Genomic DNA, 25805 nt, shown 5'->3' with positions numbered 1-25805 from the left:
TGCTTCATTCCTTCAGATTGAGGTAAAGAACTTGAGCAACTGGATTAGCAAAGCTGCAAAGACAATGAAATGTGGCCTAAGATATAATTATGTTCTCTGCCTTTCCTTTGGGCCAGAGTAGCTTTGCACTTGACACAATGGAAAATAGGCTATAAAGCCTGAAAATAAAATGTTCTAAACTCCAATCTCAGAGCACTTTAGTAGGCTTTTCACTAGGCACCTTGAAAGTATTTTCAACAAAATACTTATTAAGCTACCACTTCACAAGAGCTTCAAGGAAAAGCTCCTTCTTATAAATTTTTTTTTTTTTTTTTTTTTTTTTGAGACGGAGTTTCACTCTTGTTGCACAGGCTGGAGTGCAATGGTGTGATCTCGGCTCACCGCAACCTCCACCACCCGGGTTCAAGTGATTCTCTAGCCTCAGCCTCCTGAGTAGCTGGGATTACAGGCGCCCACCACCACACCCGACAAAATTTTTGTATTTCTAGAAGAGGCGTGGTTTCACCATGTTCGCCAGGCTGGCCTCTGGACCTCAGGTGATCTGCACACTTCAGTCTCCCAAACTGCTGGAATTACAGTCGTGAGCCACTGTGCCTGGTCTCATAAAACTTTTAAATTCCATCACGTTACATTCACACCTATTGCTAACCAGGATGAAGAGCCTTAAACAGGTTTAAAGAGTGCAGACTGCACTTTTGTTAATACTATTTTTCTCTGCAAGTTCTTTATGCTAACATTTCCAGTGGTGGGAAGTACAAGTACTATTAGTCATCTTCATTGAACTTTGTATTACCAAAGAGTTCCTTTTTCTCCATCTTGTTCTGAAGGATAAACAAAAGCTTGAGGTGTACGTATCAGTACATAAACTGCAGCACGAAGACCACCAACGTTCACCCAGACCGTATCCACCTTTCGCCATACATGTCGCATTCCAGATAATGCCTGTGTACACACAAAAACCAGAGCAATTAGGTTGACAATCTACTTTTACACCAACCAGGATTCTTAGCTGCCTGATAAGAAACCTCAGGGAAAGAGAAAACAAATCTTATCCAAACAAACATCCCCAAATCTACTCAAAAAGATCCCAAAGTTGCCAGAGGCTGCGATTTTGAGCTAATGTGTATAGCACCTTGGTAAAGCATTTTGTGTCTTGAGTAAGTAGTACAGCTCGGCCCGTGGTAGGTGTGCAGACACGGCTCATCTCCCGTAGGCAAGCTGGATAAAGGTTCCAGTTTCTCTTCTTGGATCCCATCCTATAATAGAAGGACTAGTGAGTCAAATACTGTTGCAAAAGATACAAAATAGAAGGAGTATATGAAACAAAACAGTTTCATGCATCCTGAGGCATGAAAAACAGCTGTAGTTTTAGAAACCAGACCTTTGCCATTACATGTCAATGAAATAAGCTGAGTTAGTAAATTGCTTAGAATTCTGAATCAAAAAGAATTTTTTTGGACAACTATGTTATATAACTTGCCCTCTTAGTGAGTTTAATAAGCAGTCAAACTATATGAACCAAACAAGTGATTAGAAATCATTTAGGCTGGGTGTTTTGGTGGCTCATGCCTATAATCCCAGCAGTTCGGGAGGCTGAGGCGGGTGGATCACCTGAGGTCAGGAGTTTGAGACCAGCCTGGCCAACATGGTGAAATCCCATCTTAACTAAAAATACAAAAATTAGCTGGGCATGATGGCACGTGCCCGTAATCCAAGCTACTCAGGAGGGTGAGGCAGGAGAATTGCTTGAACCCGGGAGGCAGAGGTTGCTGTGAGCCGAGATCATGCCACTGCACTCCAGCCTGGGCAACAGAACGGGGCTCTGTCTCAAAAAAAGAAAAAAAAAAAAAAAGAAAAATCATTTATGCTGAGAAACAGAATCAGAACCAAGTCTTCCACCACCTTTTTGTGTAAAATATATAATTCAAGAATGGGCTAAAAAGTGAATTATAGGTAATTTAAAAATGAACCTCCTATGATGGTCAGGATTCAAAATGTAGTTAATACATTCCTGAGAGTTCACAGAAGAAACATAATGGGTGAATCCATCATGTTGTTCAGTGAAAAACAGCTCTGCTAAGTCTGCTAAAATTCAAGATTTTTTTCCTGACAGAATAAACACAAGGAAAATAATGACATACTTAGAAGTCTTGCAGATAGTAGTATAACAAGTGAAAGTAAAATTCATTTAAAAAAAAAACCAACCAATTCTCACCTTTTTCCAAATGGCAAATCTGTTACAATAATATCCACAGAACCAGTTCTCAATGGCAGATTACAGATATCCCACTGAACAGCATCTATGGGCAAGCCCCAGGATGGTTTGCTGTGGGGACAAAGGAAAGGTGCTTCAACATATTGTGAAGCATAAAATCGTTACAACAATTTTTGTTTCTGAAAAGAGACTGCTACAGCAAAATATAAAATGCTAAGAATATCAGTGATAATATCAACCTATTCAAAATTTAAGAAGTGGCACAAAGGTAAAAAATAGAAGGTCAGGCTGGGCATGGTGCTCGTGCCTATAATCAGCACTTTCAGGGGCTGAGGTGGGAAGATCACTGGAGTGCAGGAATTTGAGACTAGCTGCGCAACACTGTGAGACCTTGTCTCTAAAAAAATTTTTTTTTTAAAGTTAGCAAGGCATGATGGCACACACCTATAGTCCCAGCTACTCAGGAGGCTGAGGTGGGAGGATCACTTGAGCCCAGGAGTTGAAAGATGAAGTGAGCTAGGATTGTGCCACTGTACTACAGCCTGGGTGACAGAGCAAGACCCCGTCTCAGAAAAAAAGAAAACAAACTGAAAACATGATTGTAATGCAGAGAACTGCAAAAGACAACTTTAAAAACAATGCCGAAGCAGTAAATTACATAACCGATAATATAAAAATTAAGTTGCTGATAAAACATACACTGGAAAAATCAAGCACACTAAAGAAAAGATTATGGGGCGATGTATCTGAAGAATAAAGTTTGTAAAACTAGTAATAACAGGAGACCTAAAAGAAAAACAGATACGTAAAATTGGTAAATATATAGGTAATTGTTTTAAGATGAAAAACCAAAAGGAAATATATGTACCATGCTATATAAAACAAGACTAAGAAAAAAGTTAAGATAAAAAATATAGATGACAGAAGACAGAATGAATAATAATAAATACAAAGGATTTAAATCCTCCCCATTAAGGCAAAGGTAACTGGTTTAAGAAACAAAATAATGCACAGGCTAAGAACTGAAGGTAAGTCAAAGGCTATCAGCAGAAATTAAGGATTTAATTGACATTTAATGAAGAATTTAAGAAAAAAATGCAATAAAGGCAATCACTACATAATTTTTTAAAGTACATATAAAATATGTATTACAACCACATACGAATAACTGCACAAAACAAAGCGTAAGGCAAAAAATATTAAAAACCAAAGTAAAATGAATAGAAAGTACTGTACAGGTTGAGGCCAGGCACGGTGGCTCACGCCTGTAATCCCAGCACTTTGGGAGGCCATGGCGGGCAGATCATGAGGTCAGGAGATCGAGACCATCATGGCTAACAGGATGAAACAGGGTGAAAACCCGTCTCTACTAAAAATACGAAAAAAAAATTAGCTGGGCATGGTAGTGGGCACCTGTAGTCCCAGCTACTCTGGAGCGCTGAGGCAGGAGAATGGCGTGAAGCCGGGAGGCGCAGTGCTCGGTCTCCAAAAAAAAAAAAAAAAAGTACAGGTTGAATAGACAAAAAGTGTAGATACAAACAAGATAAAATATTCAGAAGCTAGAAAAGAAAGTTTGTTTAAATGTTTATCAGTTTTAATTAAAAAAAAAAAAAAAAGACTGGCCATATACTAGGCTCATAAAAAAAATAAACTCAATAAACATGAAAGAACCATTCAAAATTAATTCATCACAATAAAATAAATCAGTATTTAAGAAAATTGAAACCTTCCAACTAGCCTTAATATATGTAAAAGGATTGAATGTTGATCCATAGACCAGCAGCATCAGCATTGTCCCAGAGTTTCCTGGAAAATGCAGACTCTTAGATCCCATCCCAAACTACTGAATCAAAATCTGTGTTAACAGTACTCCCAGGTGATTCACATGTACATTAATGTTTGAAAAGCACTGTCCTAAAAAATTAGATCAGAGAGACAATGAAATATATAACCAATGACTTAGTAATAAAACAGAGGAGAGGCTATATAAACTGCAGTATTTCTGTACGATGGAATTTATGTAGTGACTTTAAAAGACTATGGTCCAGGTGTGGTGACTCGTGTCTCTAACCCCAGCATTTTGGAAAGCTGAAGCGGGAGGATCTCTTGAGGCCAGGAGTTCTACACCAGCCTGGACAAAACAGCAAGACCCCCATCTCTATGAAGAATTTTAAAAATTAGCTGGGTATGGTGGCACATGCCTGTATTCATAGCTACTAGGGAGGCCGAGGCAGGAGGACTGCTTGAGCCCAGTAGGTTGAGGCTACAGTGAGCCATGATCATGCCACTGCACTCCAGCCTGAGTGACAAAATGAGACCCTGTCCCCAAAGCAAAAAAGAAGCCTATGTAAAAATACAGTGTTTAAAATTTTGTGAAATTAAAATGAATCTATATTCTTCCAGTATGTGGGGGAAAAGACATATAAGACAGAAATGAAAAATTGCATATGGTGGGGAAATTATAGCTAAAATAATGTTTTAAAAATATAATTATTTTCAATAAACTTTAAAAATGTAAATGGAGTCTCAGTGTATTCATTTTCGTAACGATGTCACAATGCACTGGGAGTTTTAATTCATAAAGTCAATATAAAAAATGATTCTCTAACACTAAAAGATGCTAAGAAATCTTTTAAATTTTTACCCTTCTTTAATTTGGCTCTTGGTCAATAAAGATGCAATGTTATTTGCTGCTCTATTCACAGCCAGTGGATTATTATCACCAGCAATATGGAAACAGTCAGTCCATTCAGTAGCCCCCTAAAAGGTAAGAGTATATGTTAAAACAAAAGTAGCAAACTGCAAAATGTGATTATTTAAATTGTCAAGAAACAAAGAGAATCCAGTGCTTCTCTAGAATGGCAAAACATTGCATGTTGTCAACTGTGCTATTTCCCTGGCTGAAAATGCCCTCTTATTCTTTCTCTGCTTGCTGAACCACTACCCATCTCGTAAGACCCAGCTCAAAACTCATGCCCTTTCGACACCAACCTTAACTCTCCAAGCAGTCTTATGTGCCGCTCCCAAAAGCACTTTGTATGTAGGTACCTCTGCCACTGCACTTGTTCCACTGTTAATTATTTCTTCCCCTTTGCGCTTCCCAACTAACCTGGGAGCTGAGGTCAGGTCTAGTATTTTCTTCAGTTCCTCATCCAGCAGCGTCTGGCACACTAAATAAATTCTAAGTAAATGCGGTTTGAAAATATTAACCAAATTAAACTGATCAAACCTATACTCTTTTGTGGTTGTGGGAGTTTACATAATCTGATATATTTGAGAACTGCAAAATAAAATGCTATTTCCAGCTGGGCATGGTGGTTCACACCTGAAATCCCAGTACTTTGGGAAGCTGAAGCAGGAGGATTTCTTGAGCCCAGGAGTTTGAGACCAGCCTGGGAACATGGCGAAACCCCATCTCTACAAAAACACAAAAATCAGCTGGGCGTGGTGGTGTGCACCTGAGTCTCAGCTACTCGAGAGGCTGAGGTGGGAGGATGGCTTAAGCCAGGGAGGCAGAGGTTGCAGGGAGCTGAGATCACACCACTGCACTCCAGCCTAGTTGACAGAGCAAGACCCTAGGTCAAAAAAAAATAATAATAAAATGCAATTTCCTTTGTATGATAGGCTTTTGAATGGTAACCACCATATCACTGGAAGGATTTTGTAATTTTAAATGAAAAACCTGTCAGCAGAACATAAATACCAAGTTGTCACATATCATTTGTGGAATGAGGTGGCATGTGACCTTAGGCCTGAACAATGTTCTATGCAGATTAACAGAAGGTTTCTGACATGAAAGCTGAGAAAAGTCTGCCTCTGCTTAGGGGTGAGTAGCAAACACCTTTGTGTTCCTTTGTGAACAGTAACATACTTCTCATCCATGAGTACAGTGCTTCATAAGTTTTTCTTTTGCCCAGACACTTGAGGGTGATGACATACTCCTGTCTACAATCCTATGATGACTTCAAACAAAAGGGAAGTTGAAGTATCCCAGAAGTTTGGGTGGGTGGGGATGTAGAGGGGACCTAGAGTTTGAGGAAGCCTCTCAGTGATTCTGATTCCCCAAAATATTTTTTTTCCTCCTAAACCTATTTGGATTTTCAGCATTGGAAAGAATTGGGTTTTACAGTGTAACACTTCTAAATTAAAAAAAAAAAAAGTATTCTAGATCAAGTATTTTATACTTTGGTGAATAAATCTTTATATATACCTTGTCAATTTCTTCATAATTTTATTCATTTTGATCACATACCAGCTTAGGTTTTTCTACACTGACATCTGCATGTCTACTCTTACATGGAAATGGCTCAAACTTCATGTTTTAATTTTTTTGGCCTTTATTTTCACCCGGAGCTCTGTTGTGTATTTCTTGACATGCAGTGACTTTACCTGCTATCTCATACACATATCATGATTTCACACTAGAAAACAACACTCTGCTTTGTTCCCAGAATCCTTCTTGGTCACAAGAAGGATTGGGTTTTTACTGTGCAGTCTCTTTAAGCCACAGTAATTTCTCTAGCTCTCACAGAACACAGTCATCATGTAGACTTCTATGATTTCACTCTTGGATTTTAACTCCCAGAACACAGATAACATTTTCTAATTACAGTTTGGATTATTTCTCCCCTGGTGGTCTTGCTTTGGACTTGCTCATCTGTCTAGTTTCTACCCAGTCTTATAATCTGCGGTGTCTCCCTGCAGTTTATTCAAATTGGCTTTCAGTATACTATATGGAAGAACTACTATGTTTCATACAAACTTCAGTGACTTTACCGGGAGCTCCCTCTTCTAAATTGTTTAAGAACATATAGATGATACTGATTATTCAGGGGACTCTACTGTGAAATATTCTCCATTTAGAAAATGCCTTTCCATTTCTTGCTTTGCTTTATACAGTTGTTATAAGTCCTCTCAATATCACAGTAATTTTGAAAATTAGTTAAGAGCATTTGGTATTAAGCTTGTCAGACTTTCTAAAAAATCCAAGTAATATTCATAAGTTTCCCCTTTTTACAACTATACTTATTCCCTCTAGGAACTTAAGTGGATTACAAAGAAGAAAATTGCCTTCCTCAAGTTTATGCTTATGCCTTCAATTATCTTTTCCCATTCAAGTCTACCAGTTTGTCTGTTACACAAAGAGGACTCATCAGCAGTTTGTAATTCTCAGCTTCCTCTGTAATCCAGTGAATAGATGTCACTAACAATGTATCTAGTCTAGTGGCAAATGGCTCTTTGAAATAAGTAGTTACATTCTTTACAAAAAAGTTCCAACTTTTCTATTGTTAATTGTTTTAAAACTCTTGGGTCCACTGATCCAACCATGGAGATTTCATTATGTCTAATTTGCCCACTGGGTCTTGAATATTCTGGATGTATCACTCTTATCTAAAAGCTAAAGAAATATGATTACCTCTATTGGTATTGCCCCAGTTCCACACATCGGATCAACTATTATATCATAAGGTAGAGGATCACAGAGCCTAGAGAAAAGAAAACAGCCTATGTGAAGACTCACCCAAAAGCTGAGGCTTCTATACTGATGATTCCTGAAGCTGTAAGATTGAGGACCTATCACACTAGCCTGAAGGAACACCAATCTACACATTTTAAAAATCAACTTATGGCTGGGCATGGTGACTCACGCCTGTAATCCCAGCACTTTGGGAGGCTGAGATAGGCGGATCACTTGAGGTCAGGAATTCAAGACAAGCCTGGCCAACATGGCGAAACCTGTCTCCACTAAAAATACAAAAAATTAGCTGGGCGTGGTGGCGGGTGCCTGTAATCCCAGCTAGTAGGGAGGCTGAGACTTGCTTGAACCCAGAAGGTAGGGATTGCAGTGAGCCAAGATCATGTAAGATCCAGCCTGGGTGACAGAGCAAGACTTCGTCTCAAAAAAAAAAAAGATAATAAATAAATAAATACTAAATTTTTAATGATATGTTGACTGTATATTCTATTACTCGGGAAAAAAAATCATTACATATAACTAAATCCCATTTCACTTTCAGATGAAATTTGGTTTGCAGACATCTTAAAGTACACACATGTACACACAAAGACACACCACACACATGCATACTTTTAGACAACAGTGTTATTTTCAATAGAAACCTGTATTACATTAAAAAGACTCAAAAATGTCTCAACTCAAACATGCATCAATATAAGGATACTGGCAATGAGACATTCAGTATTCCTTTCCTTTTGAATTTAAAGATAATAATCTTGACATTAAAAAATTGCTCTGTGGGAGTAGGTAATAAAAAAAAGGAAAAAAATGCTTTACTTTGAGCACTTAGTATTTGCTGGGCAAGGACTTAAGCTCTTTCCATGCATTATCTCACGGAATCCTCAGTAATGACCCTGTTAGATAATTATCATTATTCTCATTTTAAAGGTAAGCTGATGCAAGGAAACATGAAGTTACCTGCCCAGGGACACAAAACCAGTAGGTAACAGATTCAAGATTAGAGGCATTACTGTTAATGGCTTAAGTGTTATCCTCTTTATGAAGCATCCCACCCTGAAACAGGTCAGTAGGTTTCTTCCCTTCTCTTGTTCTCATCTTTTCATGTGCTGGTGTGGGACTTATCACATATATGATAACTGTTTATCTCCCTCATAAGACAGATTCTTGGGGTTAATAGTGGGTTCTTATTGTAACATTGGTCCTGCTCTATGTCCTTGTTCCTACTCCTCAACACATGGCAACAGAATCCTTGGCAACCCTCTTAAGGGGGTAAGCACCCTGTACTCCAAGCCATTCCTGATGATCGGGGTGAATAACTGACCAAAACAATGTCAATCAGATTCTCTCTTCCAGGAATTTGGAACAAAGAGCTAAAAGCCCTACGCAAGGTGGGTTGGTCGTTTGGAATTGGAAATACATAAATTTAGATGAGAAAGCATGTAGATGAGAAGCGACAAGAGTCCACAGGCTCTAAGGGGAGATAAAAATGGCTGCCCACGTTTCTGGCGGTTTTCCAAGATGTGGTTCCTACCCTTCTTGAGAACCAACATTCAGTTTTTCTGTAGAATCCCCAAGATTTCTCTTTCTTTCCAAAAAACCCTCCCTGGCACAATCATCACTTTTTTTATCCTAAACTTGTTTACTTAGGTTTTTAATATTTGCATGCAAAATAATACCCTCTGTCTATCCCTGGTTTCTACCATATGCCTGGCAGTAGATAATGCATATTTGTTAAATTAATGAAGACTAGAAAATTTTCCTTTATCAAATGGGCCCAATTTTCTATTATTGTCATTGAATTAATATGTTAGGAAGATAAAAGATTGGAACAAAAGGAATACAGTCAGGTGCTGCATAACAATTTTCCAATCAATGGTGGACCAAATATATGAATGCAGTAATTATAACACCATATTTTTACCCTACCCTTTGTATGTTTAGATACACAAATACTTACCACTACATTACAACTGACTACAATATTCAGTACAATAACATGCTGTACAGGTTTGTAGCCCAGAAGCAATAGGAGATACCACATAGCCCAGGTGTGTAGTAGGCTACACCATCTAGATTTGTATAAGTACACTCCATGAGGTTCACACAATGATGAAATTGCACGATGACACATTTTTCAGAATGCATCCCTGTTGTTAAGTGATGCATGACTGGACTTAAAACTACCAGGACATACCAGGCACTGTATATAATAGGTATTTTGCATATGCTTCAGCATGTAATCCTCACTAATAATCCTTTAAGTCTCATATCAAATTCATTTTGCCATCTGGAAAACAGAAGCTTAGAGAAAATAAACATTTTCAAGTGGTGAAAAGCAGCACCCAATAAAAGAGAGAAGGGCAAAGGAGAAGGAAAGATAGGTCTTGCACTCTGAAAAGTGAAAAATTCTAGGATGATTCCTGGGTTGCTGTGAGTATAAAGCTTAAAAATATAAGTAAAGGCTCTTTCTGTTCATTTACACTTTACACAAATACAAATATCTGCTTTCATCTTTTTCACTGCACAGAAATGAAACAGCAAAATTTGCTCTATCTCCCAACACACATATCCTTGCTAAACAGAAATGTGGTAACTGCATTCAAGAGGTAGGTGAAAACTATCACTCTCATTTTAAAATCAAGAAAACTGGGTGCGGTGGCTCACACCTGTAATCCCAGCACTTTGGGAGGCAGAGGCGGGTGGATCACCCGAGGTCAGGTATTTGAGACGAGCCTCGCCAACATGGTGAAATGTTGTCTCTATTAAAAAATACAAAAATTATCTGGGCGTGGTGGCAGGCGCCCATAATCCCAGCTACTTGGCTGAGACAGGAGAAATACTTGAAGCCGGGAGGCAGAGGTTATAGTGAGTCGAGATCTCACCACTGCACTCCAGCCTGGGTGACAGAGTGAGACTTTGTCTCAAAAAATGAAATAAAGAAAACTGAAAAGAAATAAAGAAAACTGAGCCACCTATTAAGCAGCATTTTCAGATCACAAGGAGTCAATATTGGATAGAAGGGAAAGAAATAGATCATTAGCTTTCCTTTCTATTCTTTATCCACTACATTCCAACACAGTACCTCAAACACACATACACACAAATCAGTATTTTGGAAGGGAACATTCAAACCAAGGTGCCACTTTAAGCTGGACGGCAAACTCATTTTCTTACCTGAGCATCCCATAGGCAAGAGTTGATCTAAGAGTTGTAGGTCCAAAATGTGTTATATTTCTTCGGTGGAGACTCTCTTCAGTCAATGCAATGCCCACAATGACTTCGTTATCATGGATGTTCAAAAGAACCTATAGTAAAGTGGAACAAGACAAAATAGTTTTAGGATTGTTCAAACTGCACTTTGTAGTAAGCCTTTTCTGACCTGGGCCGGTCCCCTACTCCTGGGAGGTCACCATATTGATGCCAAACTTAGTGCGAACACCTGATCAGCATAGCACACCACAGCCCAGAACTGTCTAAAAATTTAAGACATTTAAAAAATACATATTAAAAAACCTCTAAGCCTTCAAAATATGTTTGTGTTATAAAAATTGGGGTGACATCTGGTGGTTGTAGCCAATAAATATAGTGAATTAAAAGAAAATAATAGATGTTAAAATGAACGACAAAAAGTATATACTATATGACTTCATTTATATGAAGTACAAAAATTGGCAAAACTAATTTTTGGTGGTAGCAGATTAGTGATTGCCTTGAGTGGGTACTGACTGGCAAAGGGCAAGGGGAGCCCCTGAGGTACTGGAAATACTTTGTATCTTTATCTGGATGCTAGTTACACATCGTGTATATAAGTAAAAACTTACTGAAGTGTACACTTAAGATTTGTGTACTTAATGCAAAGTATATCTCAACAAAAAAGTTTTAAAAATTGGTAAAGTCTCAAATAAAAAGTCTTATTACACTGAGTGCGGTGGCACATGCCCGTAGCTCCAGCTACTCGGGAGGCTGAGGTGGGAGGATAGCTTGAGCCTGGGAGGTCAAGGCTTCAGTGAGCCATGATTGCACCACTGCACTCCAGTCTGGGTGATACAGCGAGACCCTGTCTCAAAAGTGAACTAAACTAAAATGTTACCCAATCTTTCACCGAAAGATTTCCTGGGCTTAACCACAGCAGAAGCACAGCTGACACTCATAGCACTTCCTAATGCGAAGCACTATTCTACACATTTACATACATGGCCTCATCTCATATTCACATCCCCTAAGCTAGGTATTATTCCCCTTATAAAAGAGGATATTGAGGCACAAAGACAGCTCCTCTGAAATTCCTTTTTTTTTTTGAGACAGGGTTTGTCTCTGTCGCCCAGGATGGAGTGCAGTGGCACAATCACAGATCACTGTGGCCTGGACTTCCTAGGCTCAGGCAATCCTCTTACTTCAGCCTCCCAAGTACCTGGGACTACAGGCATATGTCATCATACTCAGCTATTTTTTTTTTTTTTTTTTGTAGAGACAAGGTCTCCCTATGTCGCCTAGGCTGGTCTTGAACTCCGGGCCTCAAGCAATCCTCCAATCTCGATCTCCCAAAGTGCTGAGATTACAGGTATGTGTCACCACACCCAGCCTCCTCTGGGATTTAACCCAATGCGGCACGGCTCCAGAAACTGTCCTCTGAATCACCTTGCTAACTTTTAGACATCACTGTTCTAGTTAACCTATTCATTTTCTTTTTTAAAAAATTTCTTTTATTTTTAGTAGAGACAGGGTCTCCCTGTTTTGCCCAGGCTGGTCTCGAATTCTTAGGCTCAAGCGATCTGCCTGCCGCGGCCTCCCAAAGTACTGGAATTACAGGTGTGAGCCACCTATTCATTTTCATGGCAGTATATGAGGAAAAAAAGGAATGGGGAATTAGACTACTGATTTGACATGAACAAAAAAGTTAGAATCAGTGACTTGCCCCAGATTCAAGTACACCAAAAGCAACAGAAATTGGCTCTTTGGTAAATACATCAGCTGCTATAGACGTTTTAAGCTGTCAGAGTCTTAACGACTCTAGTTCCTATGGCTCACATGTCAATCACCTAGGTAAAAGAGGATTAAGACCAAGGAAAGTAAACATACTAAAATGAGGTACCTGGCTTTGGAAATCTAGCAGAATTTAAGAAAGAGGAGAGCTGACTCTACGACGAGTATTAGCAAAGATGTCCTGATTTGAGAAGGTCAGGGTTTGTTTAAAAAACGCACTTTTCTTTTTTTTTTTTTTGGGAGATGGAGTCTTGCTTTGTCACCCAGGCTGCAGTGCAGTGTCATGATCTCGGCTCACTGCAACCTCCACCTCCCTGGTTCAAGTGATCCTCAGCCTCCCCAGTAGCTGGGATCACAGGAGCGTGCCATCACACCGGGCCAATTTTTGTATTTTTAGTAGAGACCAGGTTTCACCATGTTGGCCATGCTGGTCTCGAATTCCTGACCTCAAGTGATCCACCTGCCTCAGCCTCCCAAAGTGCTGGGATTACAGGGATGAGCCACTGCGCCCAGCCTTATTTTATTTTTTCAGTAGCAAAGCTCTGCAACCAAGACATACAAAAACAAAATAACTATTTTAATTCTGGTTGAATTTTATAATATGAAAGTCCACATAATACAGTAAAAGAGTACTCTATTAGAAATCAGGCCAGGTGTGGTGGCTCATGCCTGTAATCCTGGCACTTTAGGAGACCAAGACAGGCAGATCACTACAGGAGTTCGAGACCAGCCTAGCCAACATGGTGAAACCCCATGTCTACTAAAAAATACAAAAATTAACCAGGTGTGGTGGCATGTGCCTGTAGCCCCAGTTACTTGGGAGGCTGAGCACAAGAATCACTTGAACCAGGAAGGTAGAGGCTGCAGTAGGCTGAGATCATACCACTGCACTCCAGCCTGGGTGACAGAGCAAGACTCTGTCTCGAAAAAGAAAAAGAAAACAGACAACTCAACCTTGATAGCTTCCATCTGCGGAGCACTTAGTGTATGCAAGGTATTGCACCAAATATTTTAAATGTACCTTATTTAACCTTCAGGATAACTTTAAAGGTATATACTATTATTGGCTCCATTTGAAACAGAGACTCAGAGACTATCTAGTCCAAAGTTACACAGTTGTGGCGTCAAAATTTGGATCTAAATCTGTCTCCAAAGACTATGCTCTTCTTAACCACACCCTACTATTTCAATTTAATTGTGCATAACACTGGGTTAGTCTGAAAATTCTACAAATCTGTGACAGCACTCTTCAATCACCACAGTCAGAGCCTATACCTACCTCCACATCAAAGTTGGTCATATCAGCCTTCCACTTAAAATAATCTTGAACAGCACCCCCAAAATCTCTTGCAGCCTCATTTGAGGTAAAGCAATGTTTCTCTCCTGCCCTGTTGCATGTGACTCTAAACTTTAGCACTTGAGGCTCAGTTTCTTCTTTTGAGCTTTCATCAGTCTCATCTTTGGAAGATGCCAAATCATCACCTACTAATGTTGACACCTCCTCTTTGATGGCTGGATTTTCATAATAATCTAAGATATGAGAATCTAAAGCATGGCTAGTGAACTCTTTTTTAACATTTCTCTGATTGATTTTGACTTCTTGTCCATTATTAATCTTCTCTTTACTTAAATTCTGATTTATCTTTTTGCGCTTTGCTTTTTTCTTTTTAAAACTGGCATTAATTTTCCACACTTTTAAGGGGTTTGACCATGGGAGTTTTCCAGCCAAGTCTTCAAAATCCTTTAGAACTTCTTCCTGTAAAGGACAGAGAAAGAAATTCGTTCATTTTCCACCACTATAATCAAACAAATAAATCTCTACTTTGCTTACAGACAGTTAGTATCCATGGGGAACATTGGTTCTAGGACCCCCAAAGACACCAAAACCCAAAGATGCTTAAAAGTCCCTCATATCAAATGGTATAGTGTCTGCATATGACCTACACACATCCTCTCAAGAGTACCTTAAATCATCTCTGTATTACCTATGATACCTGATACAATGTAAATGCTACGGAAATAGTTTTTATACTGTATTGTTTGGGAAATAATGATAAGAAGAAAAGTGTGGGCTGCATATGGTAGCTCACGCCTGTAATCCCAGCACTTTAGGAGGCTGAAGCAGGTGGATTACTTGAACTCAGGAGTTTGAGACCAGACTGGGCAACATGGCAAAACTCTGTCTCTACAAAAAAAATACAAAAATTAGCTGGGCATGGTGGCACGTGCCTGTAGTCCCAGCTACAAAGGAAGCTGAGATGGGAGGCCTGCTTGAGCCTGGGAGGTGAAGGCTCCAATGAGCTATGATCACGCCACTGCACTCCAGCTTAGACAACAGAGCAAGATCCTGTCTCAAAAAATAAACCTTTTACAAAAAAGAATGAACACTGACTACAATACTCTTAAGGAAAGAAAGCTTAACTCCAAATTTTATGCCCAAACTATCAGCCAAATATAAAGGTGAAAGACAAACATTTCTGAACTCATGCCATTCAACAGATACAAATTTTAACAAAAGGACAAATAGTGTGCTATAATCTATTTAATTATATCACTAAAATGAAAAAATGTAGGGATTGTGACTATAAAGCAGAAGGTAAATGTTACAAACTGGCATGTAAATGGGCATACTGATACCCTCATCTCTTATACCCAGAAGTCCGAGGATAGAAGTTAAAGCTGATAAATAAAATGTAAGTATATTTAAAGGTTTAAGGGTGAACACTAAGAAAAATAACTGAAAAATAAAGGAAAAAAAGTATAAATATGCCAATTTCATCATTGCTCTTAGCAGGGATTCAAAAAATACTGCGTATATATGATAGATAAGGTAGATAATATCAAATTGTAGTTATAAAGGTAACAGCTAGAACACACACACACAAACCTTCCAAACTATTAGAAAACACAGGCACATGAAAAAAGTAAACAAGACATAATGTAGAGATTTTTCAAATTAAGAAAAAGCAAAAAGTATAAGCATGACAAAACTAAGACTACACAGTTGTCATTATCAATAAATATCAGTGGGATAAACACGAAGATGACACTCAGTTTGAGTATGTACAAGAATTTACATAGTGTATTTGTTGCACCACTGTAACAGCAAAAGAATGTGAAAAACCCTCATGCCCTAAAATGGGACTGGTTAAATTACAATACAGCCAAACAATGGAGTATACACAGCCAACTCCAGCAATGATACTGCCAGGATCTCCAGCATATAGGTTGAGCATTCCTAATCTCAAAGTCCAAAATCCAAAACCTAAAACTTTTTTGAAGTGCCAACATGATGCCACACAGGTAGCGGAGATAATGACACCTTTGCTTTCTGATGGTTCAGTGTACACAAACTTTGTTTCATGTATAAATTATTTTAAAAATCATATAAAATTACCCTCACGCTATATGCATAACATATATATGAAACAAATGAATCTTGTGTTTATAAATAGGTTCCATCCTCAGAGTATTTCTTTTTTTTTTTCTTGAGACGGAGTCTTGCTCTGTCACTCAGGCTAGGGTGCAGTGGAGCGATCTCGGCTCACTGCAACCTCTGCCTCCCAGGTTCAAGCGATTCTCCTACCTCAGCCTCCTGAGTAGCTGGAATTACAGGAGCCCGCCACTGCTAATTTTTTGTATTTTTAGTAAAGACGGTGTTTCACCAACTTGGCCAGGCTGGTCTCAAACTCCTGACCTCGTGATCCACCTGCCTTGGCTTCCCAAAGTGCTGGGATTACAGGCGTGAGCCACTGCACCCAGACCAGAGTATTTCAAAAAACAAACAAACAAAAATCCAAAACATTTCTGGTCCCAAGTATTTCAGATAAGGGATACTCAACTCGTATATGGAAAAAAAAAGCATAGCACAGAAAAGTATGTACGCTATGCTTTCATTTGTGTAAATAAAATACATTTATTAGTAAAATATCTCCAGAAGAACACCCAACAAATTGGTGATAGTTGTTGCCTCCAGGGAGGGAGCTGCATAGCACGGGGATACAGGAACAAAGACTTACTTTTCACTCTATATCCTTTCAGTCTTTACAAGTTTGCTCCAAATACATGTATTAACTAGTTTTAAAAAATCTATATAAATCAGATTTGTTCACACTTTTAAAAAGGCAGACGGAGGCCGGGCGCAGTGGCTCACACCTGTAATCCTAGCACTTTGATAGGCCAAGACGGGTGGAACATGAGGTCAGGAATTCAAGACCAGCCTGGCCAAGATGCTGAAACCCCATCTCTACTAAAAAACCCCAAAAAATTAGCCCGGTGTGGTGGCAGGCACCCATAGTCCCAGCTACTCGGGAGGCTGAGGCAGGAGAATGGCGTGAACCCGGGAGGTGGAGGCTGCAGTGAGCCGAGATCACACCACTGCACTCCAGCCTGGGCGACAGAGCGAGACTCCGTCTCAAAAAAAAAAAAAAAAAAAAAAAAAAAATTAGCCGGGTGTGGCAGCATACACCTGTAGTCCCAGATACTCAGGAGGCTGAGGCAGGAGAATCACTTGAACCTGGGTGGCAGAGGTTGCAGTGAGCCAAGATCATGCCACTGCACTCCAGCCTAGGCAACAGAGCAAGACTCCATCCCAAAAAAAAAAAAAAAAAAAAAATGCGGGGATGGAGGTGGGGAATGGGGGTCAGGTGCAATGGCTCACACCTGTAATCCCAGCACTTTGGGAGGCTTAAGTGGAAGGATTACTGGAGCCCAGAAGTTTGAGACCAGCCTGGGCAACACAGTGAGACCCCATTTCAATACATTTTTTTTTTTTGAGACTTAGAGTCTCGTTCTGTCACCCGGGCTAGAGTGCAGTGGCTCAGTCTCTGCTCACTACAAGCTCTGCCTCCCCAGGTTCACACCATTCTCCTGCCTCAGCCTCCCGAGTAGCTGGGACTACAGGCGCCCGTCACCGCGCCCGGCTCATTTTTTGTATTTTTAGTAGAGACGGGGTTTCACCGTGTTAGCCAGGATGGTCTCGATCTCCTGACCTCGTGACCCGCCCACTCGGCCTCTCAAAGTGCTGGGATTACAGGTGTGAGCCACCACGCCCGGCCCCACTCTCAATATTTTTTAAAAGATGGGGGTGGGGGCTAATAAATTCATGATTATCAACTGAATACTTAAAAATAACAGAACTCATTAGAATGATTTAAGCTTTTCTAAAAGTTAGATTTTTGTTAATAAAATTTTTATCTATTTTCAGTCTGACTTCTTTTAGGTCTGGTCTTGTTTTCTTCTAGGCTGTGGTTTCATACAACTTTGGTTTTTGAATAACGTTTTGGAAATCAACATGTTTGCCAATAAATAAAAGTTAGACAATTAGGCGGCATATCACAGTTGTTTTTAAAAAGATTACTTCTCAGATAGGTAAAACCGATAGAAAAATGTTTTTAAGCAGTGAACTCTAGAAACCTAACCAAAAAGCAGTGTGGAAAAAACCTAAAGCCTTGCTGCAATCTATTTTCAACCTTCAGCTTAGGCAGCAGCTGAATATTTAGGATTCAGATGCTAAATACATATTGGAGACAAAGCTGTTGTCCTAACAACTGAAGGAGTATTTAGATATCACTTTGGCTTTATTTCAAAAAATGAAGAAACAGAAGAAAGCAGAGCAAAAGCAGGATGGCGAGGAAGTGTTATCTGTAGAAGACACAAATTGTCACTTGTTCTTTGGTTCATGTTCTGGAAGCAATTCTATTTTGGAACTAAATATATGTAAAAGCAAAGCAAATCTAAGGTTTATATCTTTTATAAATAAAACAGTGTGTTTTCTTTCTTATAAACTTTAATGATTTTCAATACTAATTTTTAAAAAACATCTTTTGGGATAGACTGTCAGCAAAACTCTAGATTTATTGTAAAAGCCTCCCAGTATTCTCTATTACAAAGACTACAGTAATGCTCAATTTTCACAGACTGTGAAATGTTTGCGATAGCTCACCTTTATTTGTTTGAATTGGTAATCTTGAAATTCCTGAACCACCACAAATAAGTTGTCAACTGATCTAAGACAATGAACCTGGGTGAAAAAAAAGAAACACACTTCTGAGAAAGCTTTTGAACAGCACAAGCTATCAACAATTAAGTATTTAAAAAATCAGGAATGGTAGTTTTAAAGCAGCTACTAACTATATTTTATATTTTTAAAATGTTCCATCTCCCTAGTTTCTCATCTCTTTGGTTACCAATCAGCTTTCCCCTAGAGAAAGGGAAAAAGGGCACATGGAAAGAGAGAAGCATGAAGTGTTTTGTGGGAAACATGTCTTTCGTGGGAGAAGAGAAAGGTCAAGTCACTCAAGTGGGCTCTATCATATTTCCTCGATGGCTTTCTATGGTACACTGTATGCTGCAATGGTTAAAAGTAGCGGATTTGAGCTCCAGTTCTGTGATTACTAGCTGAGTGACCCTGAGGAAATTATTTATGTGTCCTAAGCCTAATGATTAATGAGGATAATAATAGTGTCTATCTTCACAACACTGCTGAGGGTATTGGCTAAAATACTGGATGGAAAACATCTGCTTACCAATTCATCCCACAGATATTTTTTGGGTACCTACTATATGCCAGACACTAAGAGCTTGGGATATATTGGTGGAAAAAAAAACAGACAACAATCCTTGCCCTCTTGCTGCTTACGTGGTAATGAGATATATCTTAGCTTTATTATAGTGAGATTGCAGTTTTCTGACCTTCACTTTTTACCTTGAGTGAATTCTAATTACTTCTGAGCAAGAATTTTTGATGCAGGTTAAAAGGCAAATCTCTTTTATGTTTCATCACCAAAGGTTAAACATCTGCTAGATGCTGAAGTAAATAAAAACTGAGATACTTAAAGAATTTCTTAAGTTGAACAGTACTCTTTCTGGTGAATTCAATCCTCAAGAAATACTAGATCACCTCTAAAAATGTAGCAATCCTACTACAGGTTGAGCATCCCAAATCTAAAAATCTGAAACTTTTTGAGCCCCAACACAATGCTCAAAGGAAATGCTCAGTGCAGCATTTCGGATTTTCAGATTAGAAATGCTCAACTGGCAGGCTGGGCGCGGTGGCTCAAGCCTGTATTCCCAGCACTTTGGGAGGCCGAGGCGGTTGGACCATGAGGTCAGGAGTTCGAGACCAGCCTGGTCAGGATGGTGAAACCCCGTTTCTACTAAATATACAAAAATTAGCTGGATGTGCTGGCAGGCGCCTGTAGTCCCAGCTACTCGGGAGAATCGCTTGAACCTGGGAGGTGGAGGATGCAGTGAGCCGAGATCGCGCCACTGCACTCCAGCCTGGTGACAGAGCAAGACTCTGTCTCAAAAAAAAAAAAAAAAAAAATGCTAAAGTGGCAAGTATAATGCAAATATTCCAAAACTCCCCCCGCCCTCCTCCAAAAATCTGAAACACTTCTGGTCCTAAGGGATACTGAAACTACAGTCAAAATTACAAATCAGTACTCAATAGAAAATGCACTAACTTTAAAATCTCCTGATTTGGGGCAGAGCAATGAAAATCAGAAAGGATTCCAGAAGGGTCTGTAAAATGAAAAGTAACCATAAAACGATCAACTTAGAAAACTATTTTAAATATTGCTTCATTCAAACCTGTGCCAGACTTTCCACTGAAATGACAAAATATATCTTGCCACGGTCTCTGCTGATTTTGCATGATGACCCAAGTTTCTCTCTCACTTCATCTGCAGCTGTTTGCTCAAAGCCAGTAGGTACAGTGGCTCCAATAGTGACTAGAAGCTCAGATTCACTTCTGAGGTCACTTTCCGTCACTTGTACAGAGCTCTGGTTCTCATGAAGGTTCACATCTAGGAGTTGGTTAGTGGCTTCTTCAATGTCACACATGTTGGCTGTGCTTCCAAGATCCCTAACACTGTCTCTTTAAAAGCAGTACTGTCCTTTAAAAGAGAAAGAAATAAAGCCCAAATATTGTCATCTCATATTTCAGTTATAATTAAAAACATGGGCTCTGAAGGGCAGGAAGAAGAAGGCAACACACCTGATAAATAGTCACCAAAGTAAAAAGGGTTGAATAAACATGGGCACAGAGTGCAGGTTGTAAAACGTGATGTTATTATTAAACAAGCAATACAGATACATGGGAGAAAAAGAGGCAAGAAGTATTTCCATAGCATGCAACATTTGCTTTGGGGTAACCCATGTTGACAAAAGCCATTTCATAACTACAATAGAAACTGCAGATTACACTCAAATACATTTCTGCATCTAGATGTTAAGAACATGGTTAGTTAAGAATATAGGGCCTGGCTGGGTGTGGTGGCTCACACCTGTAATCCTAGCACTCTGGGAGGCCGAGGCGGGAGGATTGCCTGAGGTCAGGAGTTTCAGACCAGCCTGGCCAACATGGTAAAACCCTGTCTCTACTAAAAATACAAACATTAGCCAGGTGTGGTGGTGGGAGCCTGTAATCCCAGCTACTTGGGAGGCTGAGGGACCACAACTGCTTGAACCTGGGAGGTGGAGATTGCAGCGAGCCGAGATCATGCCACTGCACTCTGACCTGGGTGATAGAACAAGACTCTGTCTCAAAAAAATAAATAAAATAAATAATAATAAAAATATGTGGCTTTTGGAGTTTCAGATAGATACAGGTTTGAATTTTTGCCTCCACCATCATAGGTTGAATGGCAAATTAATTCTCCCAAGCCTCCAAATTTAATTAAGTAATTAGTAATACCTCTTTCCTAGAGTTGTTAGGAGACAAGCGAGAATTAACTAATACCTCTTTCCTAGAGTTGTTAGGAGACAAGTGAGAGTAGTAAACGACCAGGCCAATAAGTAAAACTTATTAATAGGCTATCTTCTTCCCTCCTGTGAAGTAGACAGCACTTCATGCATTTTAAAATGATTAACTGGGCTGGGCACACTGGCTCGTGCCCGTAATCCCAGCACTTTGGGGAGCTAAGGCGAGTAGATGGGTTGAGGTCGAGACCAATCTGCGTAATATGGCAAAACCTCATCTCTACCAAAAATACAAAAAATAGCTGGGCGTGGTGGTGGGCACTTGTAGTCCCAGCTACTTGGAAGGCTGAGGTGGGAGGACTGCACTCCAGCCTGGGCGACACTGTGAGGCCCTGTCTCAAAAAAGAAAAGAAAAAATTAAAAATAAAAATGGTTAACGGAACACTTGCTATCTAATGATTACAAACATTCAAATGCCTACTACTTGCCAGACTCTGGGATCCACAGATGGGCATCAGGACAGAAATCTTGGAAGTAACCTGAAATAGTAAAACAAACTTCCTATGCATAAGCTTTTGTGTGTGCTTGGGGCGGGGGCCGGGGGAAGTATTAGAGAGGTGGAGGGTCCATAACTTACACCAGGTTTTCAAAGGGTTTGTGACCCAAAATAAGTGAGTACATAACACCTATACTGTCCTTGTGCTGTGCCAGCGATACAAGACAGCGTTTAATACAACGTCAGTTCCCGCCGTTAAGAAAGTGACAGTCACTGTGAATACAATCTCCATCTTCTAAAAAAGGCAGCTGAGGTCAGCTAAAGGGCGCGTTCCGCACAAGGTCAGAGAGCCAATGAGAGGCGCAGAATGGAAGAAAACTCACGTCTCCCAATTCCCACCCACAGGGCCCTGGGAATCCTAGGAAGCAGGTAAAGGCCTGGGAGACGGAGCAAGATGGGCTCCGCCACGAGACCGGGCTGAAGTCCAGCCCGGCGCCGGCCTCGGCTGCAAAAGGAAGGCCGCCCCTCTCTCCCCAAGCGGAAACACCAGAGGAGCCACACTCGGCCGTTCCCGTCAGTTACCGGCCGCCAGCGAAGACTCTTTCAGCTCCCGCACTCCATTGGCCTCTCGCGGTCAGCCCACGCCGCCGGAAGCCGCCCCCGGAAACGGAAGTCAGGCTGCGGGTCACGGTGGCTCCGCACTAGCGGCCGGTGCCCGCACAAGGTAGCGGGGGGGCGGGAAAGGAGCATGCGCTGGAAGCTCTGTGCTCTTGGTTTTGAGGATCGTCAGCAAGCCGAAAGCGGACTGTCAGGGGCCTAGTGCCCTATCATGGTATTTGCTAACGTTTAGAGAGTGCTTCCCCTTGCCGAGCACTGGGTAAGCGCTTTACATGCGTCATCTCATTTGAAACAAGTCTCTTTTGTTCCAGCACCTATGAAGTGGCAGTGGCTGATTTCTGTTTTAAAGCTGGAGAAACTGAGTCTCTCTAGCTTAAATATCTTTCCCAAAATGTCATGCCACCAGTTCCTGATTTCTGTATTGCCATCACTATTTTAGCACTGTTTACTTAATATTTTCCTTTAGTTAAAAAAAAAAAAGAAATAGTGGGGCTCACTATGTTGCCTAAGCTGGTCTCGAACACCTGGGCTCAAGTGATTCTTCTATCTAGCCCTCCTGAAGTGCTGGTATTACAGGCATGAGCCACTGTGCCCAATCAGATGAACTTTATTTTTCATAAAGTGTTGAACCTGGCCGGGCACAGTGGCTCACGCCTGTAATCCCAGCACTTTGGGAGGCTGAGGCGGGTGGATCACTTGAGGTCAGGAGTTTGAGGCCAGCTCGGCCAACATGGTGAAACCCTGTCTCTACTAAAAATACAAAAATTAGCTGGATGTGGTGGTCTGCACTTGTAGTCCCAGCTACTTGGGAAGATGAAGCAGAATTGCTTGAACCCGGGAGGCGGAGGTTGCAGGGAGCCAAGATTCTGCCACTGCACTCCAGTCTGGGAGCAAGACATCATCTCAAAAAAAAAAAAAGGGTTGAACCTGCATGGTAGCCATTTTGACAGACTGGGAAGCCTAGCTTCCAGCCAGAAGCCAAAAATAGAAAAACAGACACTTCCAGGGTTGGAAGAATAAGACAGGGATTTATGCTAATTACAGTGGCCAAATATACATGTTAAATATACTGTAGGAGGGGTCATGAATATTTATGAAAGGAGCAACTTGGGGATGTGCAGTTGAACTTCATGACTCTCTATGGATCCCATGTTTAAAAAATGGTGGCCTTAGCATTATCCAAGGGTGGCGTTTTCTACCCCTTGACTTCAAAAGGTGAAGCAGGGACATGAAAACCCTCACTGCACGTCCCGTGTAGACTGGCCAGAACCACTCCCTGGTCTCTTACCAGGAAGGAATGCTGGTCGGTTGTTCTGTTGAAACTGCAAATGGGAGGGTCAGCATCAAGCTGGTGGAGTGAGTCTTTCAAAAGGACTGCTTTCTGTTTAACCTTTAGGAAAGAAAATCTAATGGCGATTATAGAGGGAGGGGTTATAAAGAGGTGTGTCCAACTTCCCATCCTGTCATGAGTAGTAACTCAGCTTCCAAGTTTTTTCTAGGGTCTTCTTGGCCAAGAGAGGGCCTGTTCAGTCAGTTAGGGGGCATAGAATTTTATTTTTCTCAGTTGATAAAAGTTAACTTACTGTAAAAAGAAACTTAACAACCCAACAACAAAAAGTAAACCGAATTTAAAAACAAAATAAAACCAAAGAGAACACAATTTATAAATGTGCAAAGGGGCTGGGCGTGGTGGCTCATGCCTGTAGTCCCAGCACTTTGGGAGACTGAGGTTAGTGGATCACTTGAGCTCAGGAGTTTGAGACTAGCCCTGGCAACATGGCAAAACTCTGTCGCTACAAAAAAATAGCAAAAATTAGCTGGGCATGGTGGCACTCACCTGTAGTCCCAGCTACTCGGGAGGCTGAGACAGGAGAATAGCTTGAGCTGGTGAGGTTGAGGCTGTAATGAGTTATGGTCACACCACTGCACTCCAGCCCAGGTGACAGAATGAGACCTTGTCTCAAAAATAAAATAAAAAATATGTAAAGGGCTTGAATAGATATTTCTCCAAAGGTAGACAAATGGCCAATAAGCACATGAAAAGATGCTGAACATCGGTAGTCACTAGGGAATTGCAAATTAATCACAATGGGATACTCATCAAAATGCCTAAAAGTGAAAACCAAAAAATCAACAGTTCCAAGTTCAAATGAGTATGTGGGGCAATGAAACACTTATACATTGCTGATGAAAATGCAGAATGATATATCCCCTGGTATGGTTTAGCTCTGTGTCCCCACCCAAATTTCATCTTGAATTATACTCCCATAATTCCCACGTGTTGTGGGAGGGACCCAGTGGGAGATAATTGAATCACAGGGGTGGTTCCCCGCATACTGTTCTTGTGGTAGTGAATAAGTCTCACAAGATCTGATGGTTTGATAAGGGGTTTCCACTTTTGCTTCTCTCATTCTCTCTCTTGCCGTTGCCATATAAGAAGTGCCTTTCACCTTCCACCATGATTGTGAGGCCTTCCTAGCCACATGGAACTGTAAGTCCATTAAACCTCTTTTGTTTTGCAGATTGCCCAGTCTTGGGTATGTCTCTATCAGCAGTGTGAAAATGGACTAATACACATCCATTGGAAAACAATTTAGCCTTTCCTCAAAAAATTAAACAGAACATATTACTCACTAATTCCACTACAGATAATTTCCAACTTAGGATGGTTTGACTTACACTTTTTTGACTTTACAATGGGCTTATGGGTTATAATGCATTTTTAACTTACAATATTTTCTATGTATGGTGAGTTTATTGGGATATAATCCCACTGTAAGTCAAGGAAAATCTGTAATAGCTTTATACCCGAGAAGATTGAAAACAGGTGTTCAAACAAAAACTTGTACACAAACTGGTCATGCTGGCTCATGCCTATAATTCCAGCAATTTGGGAGGCAGAGGTGGGAAGATTGCTTGAGCCCAAGAGTTCGAGAACAGCCTGGACAACATAGGGAGACCTGTCTCTATAAAAAATTTAGAAAGTAGCTGGGTGTGGTGGCACTCACTTGTGGTACCAGGTACTCAAGAGGCTGACATGGGAGGATTGCTTGGGCCCAGGAGTTCGAGTCTGCAGTGAACTATGATTGCACCACTATACTCCAACCTGGGCGACAGAGTTCCCATCTCTAAACAACAAAAACAACAACTTGTACACAACTGTGCCTAGCAGCCTTATTGATTTAGCCAAAAAGTGGAAACAACCCAAATGTTCATCAGCTAGTGAGCAGATAAACAAGTGTGTTGTATCTATACAGTAGAATATTATTTGATCATAAAAAGGAATGGAGTACTGTGATATTATGATACAT

General features: G+C 40.4%; 1 protein-coding gene and 1 long non-coding RNA gene across 6 annotated transcripts in view; one reads left to right on the top strand and one right to left on the bottom strand.

Annotated features, from left to right (window-relative positions):
- The window catches only part of LOC106996842 (uncharacterized), a 36019-nt gene extending 13041 nt beyond the window's left edge, over positions 1–22978 (top strand). The window contains exons 3-7 of one of the 3 annotated variants that reach the window (XR_013414112.1): positions 4921–4982; positions 5840–6041; positions 8622–8756; positions 12163–12255; positions 22282–22978. This is a non-coding gene — a long non-coding RNA (uncharacterized LOC106996842). Of the gene's footprint in view, positions 1–4920; positions 4983–5839; positions 6042–7253; positions 7754–8621; positions 8757–12162; positions 12256–22281 lie in introns of those variants that run through there. The other 2 variants (XR_013414113.1, XR_001442926.3) reach the window with 2 other exon arrangements.
- Positions 594–22525, bottom strand: THUMPD3 (THUMP domain containing 3). Of its 3 annotated transcripts, none has more exons than XM_015130339.3 (11): positions 22018–22525; positions 21869–21919; positions 20271–20575; positions 18622–18699; positions 13957–14433; positions 10869–10999; positions 7632–7701; positions 4860–4975; positions 2216–2326; positions 1133–1256; positions 594–942 (listed from the first exon to the last, which is right to left on the bottom strand). In XM_015130339.3, the coding sequence occupies exons 3-11, from the start codon at positions 20520–20522 to the stop codon at positions 790–792; spliced, it is 1512 nt and encodes a 503-aa protein (XP_014985825.1). In that variant the 5' UTR covers positions 20523–20575; positions 21869–21919; positions 22018–22525; the 3' UTR covers positions 594–789. The 3 variants fall into 3 exon arrangements, with proteins under 3 accessions (XP_014985825.1, XP_014985824.1, XP_014985826.1); XM_015130338.3 differs by having other exon boundaries at positions 22459–22525; XM_015130340.3 differs by lacking the exon at positions 21869–21919 and having other exon boundaries at positions 22459–22525.
- Positions 22979–25805: the final 2827 nt, after the last annotated feature.

Source organism: Macaca mulatta, chromosome 2 (genome assembly GCF_049350105.2).
Source record: "Macaca mulatta isolate MMU2019108-1 chromosome 2, T2T-MMU8v2.0, whole genome shotgun sequence".
Lineage (NCBI taxonomy): Eukaryota > Metazoa > Chordata > Mammalia > Primates > Cercopithecidae > Macaca > Macaca mulatta.
The sequence above is the reverse complement of the archived record's forward strand: the minus strand, read 5'-3'. Positions and strand labels throughout refer to the sequence as shown.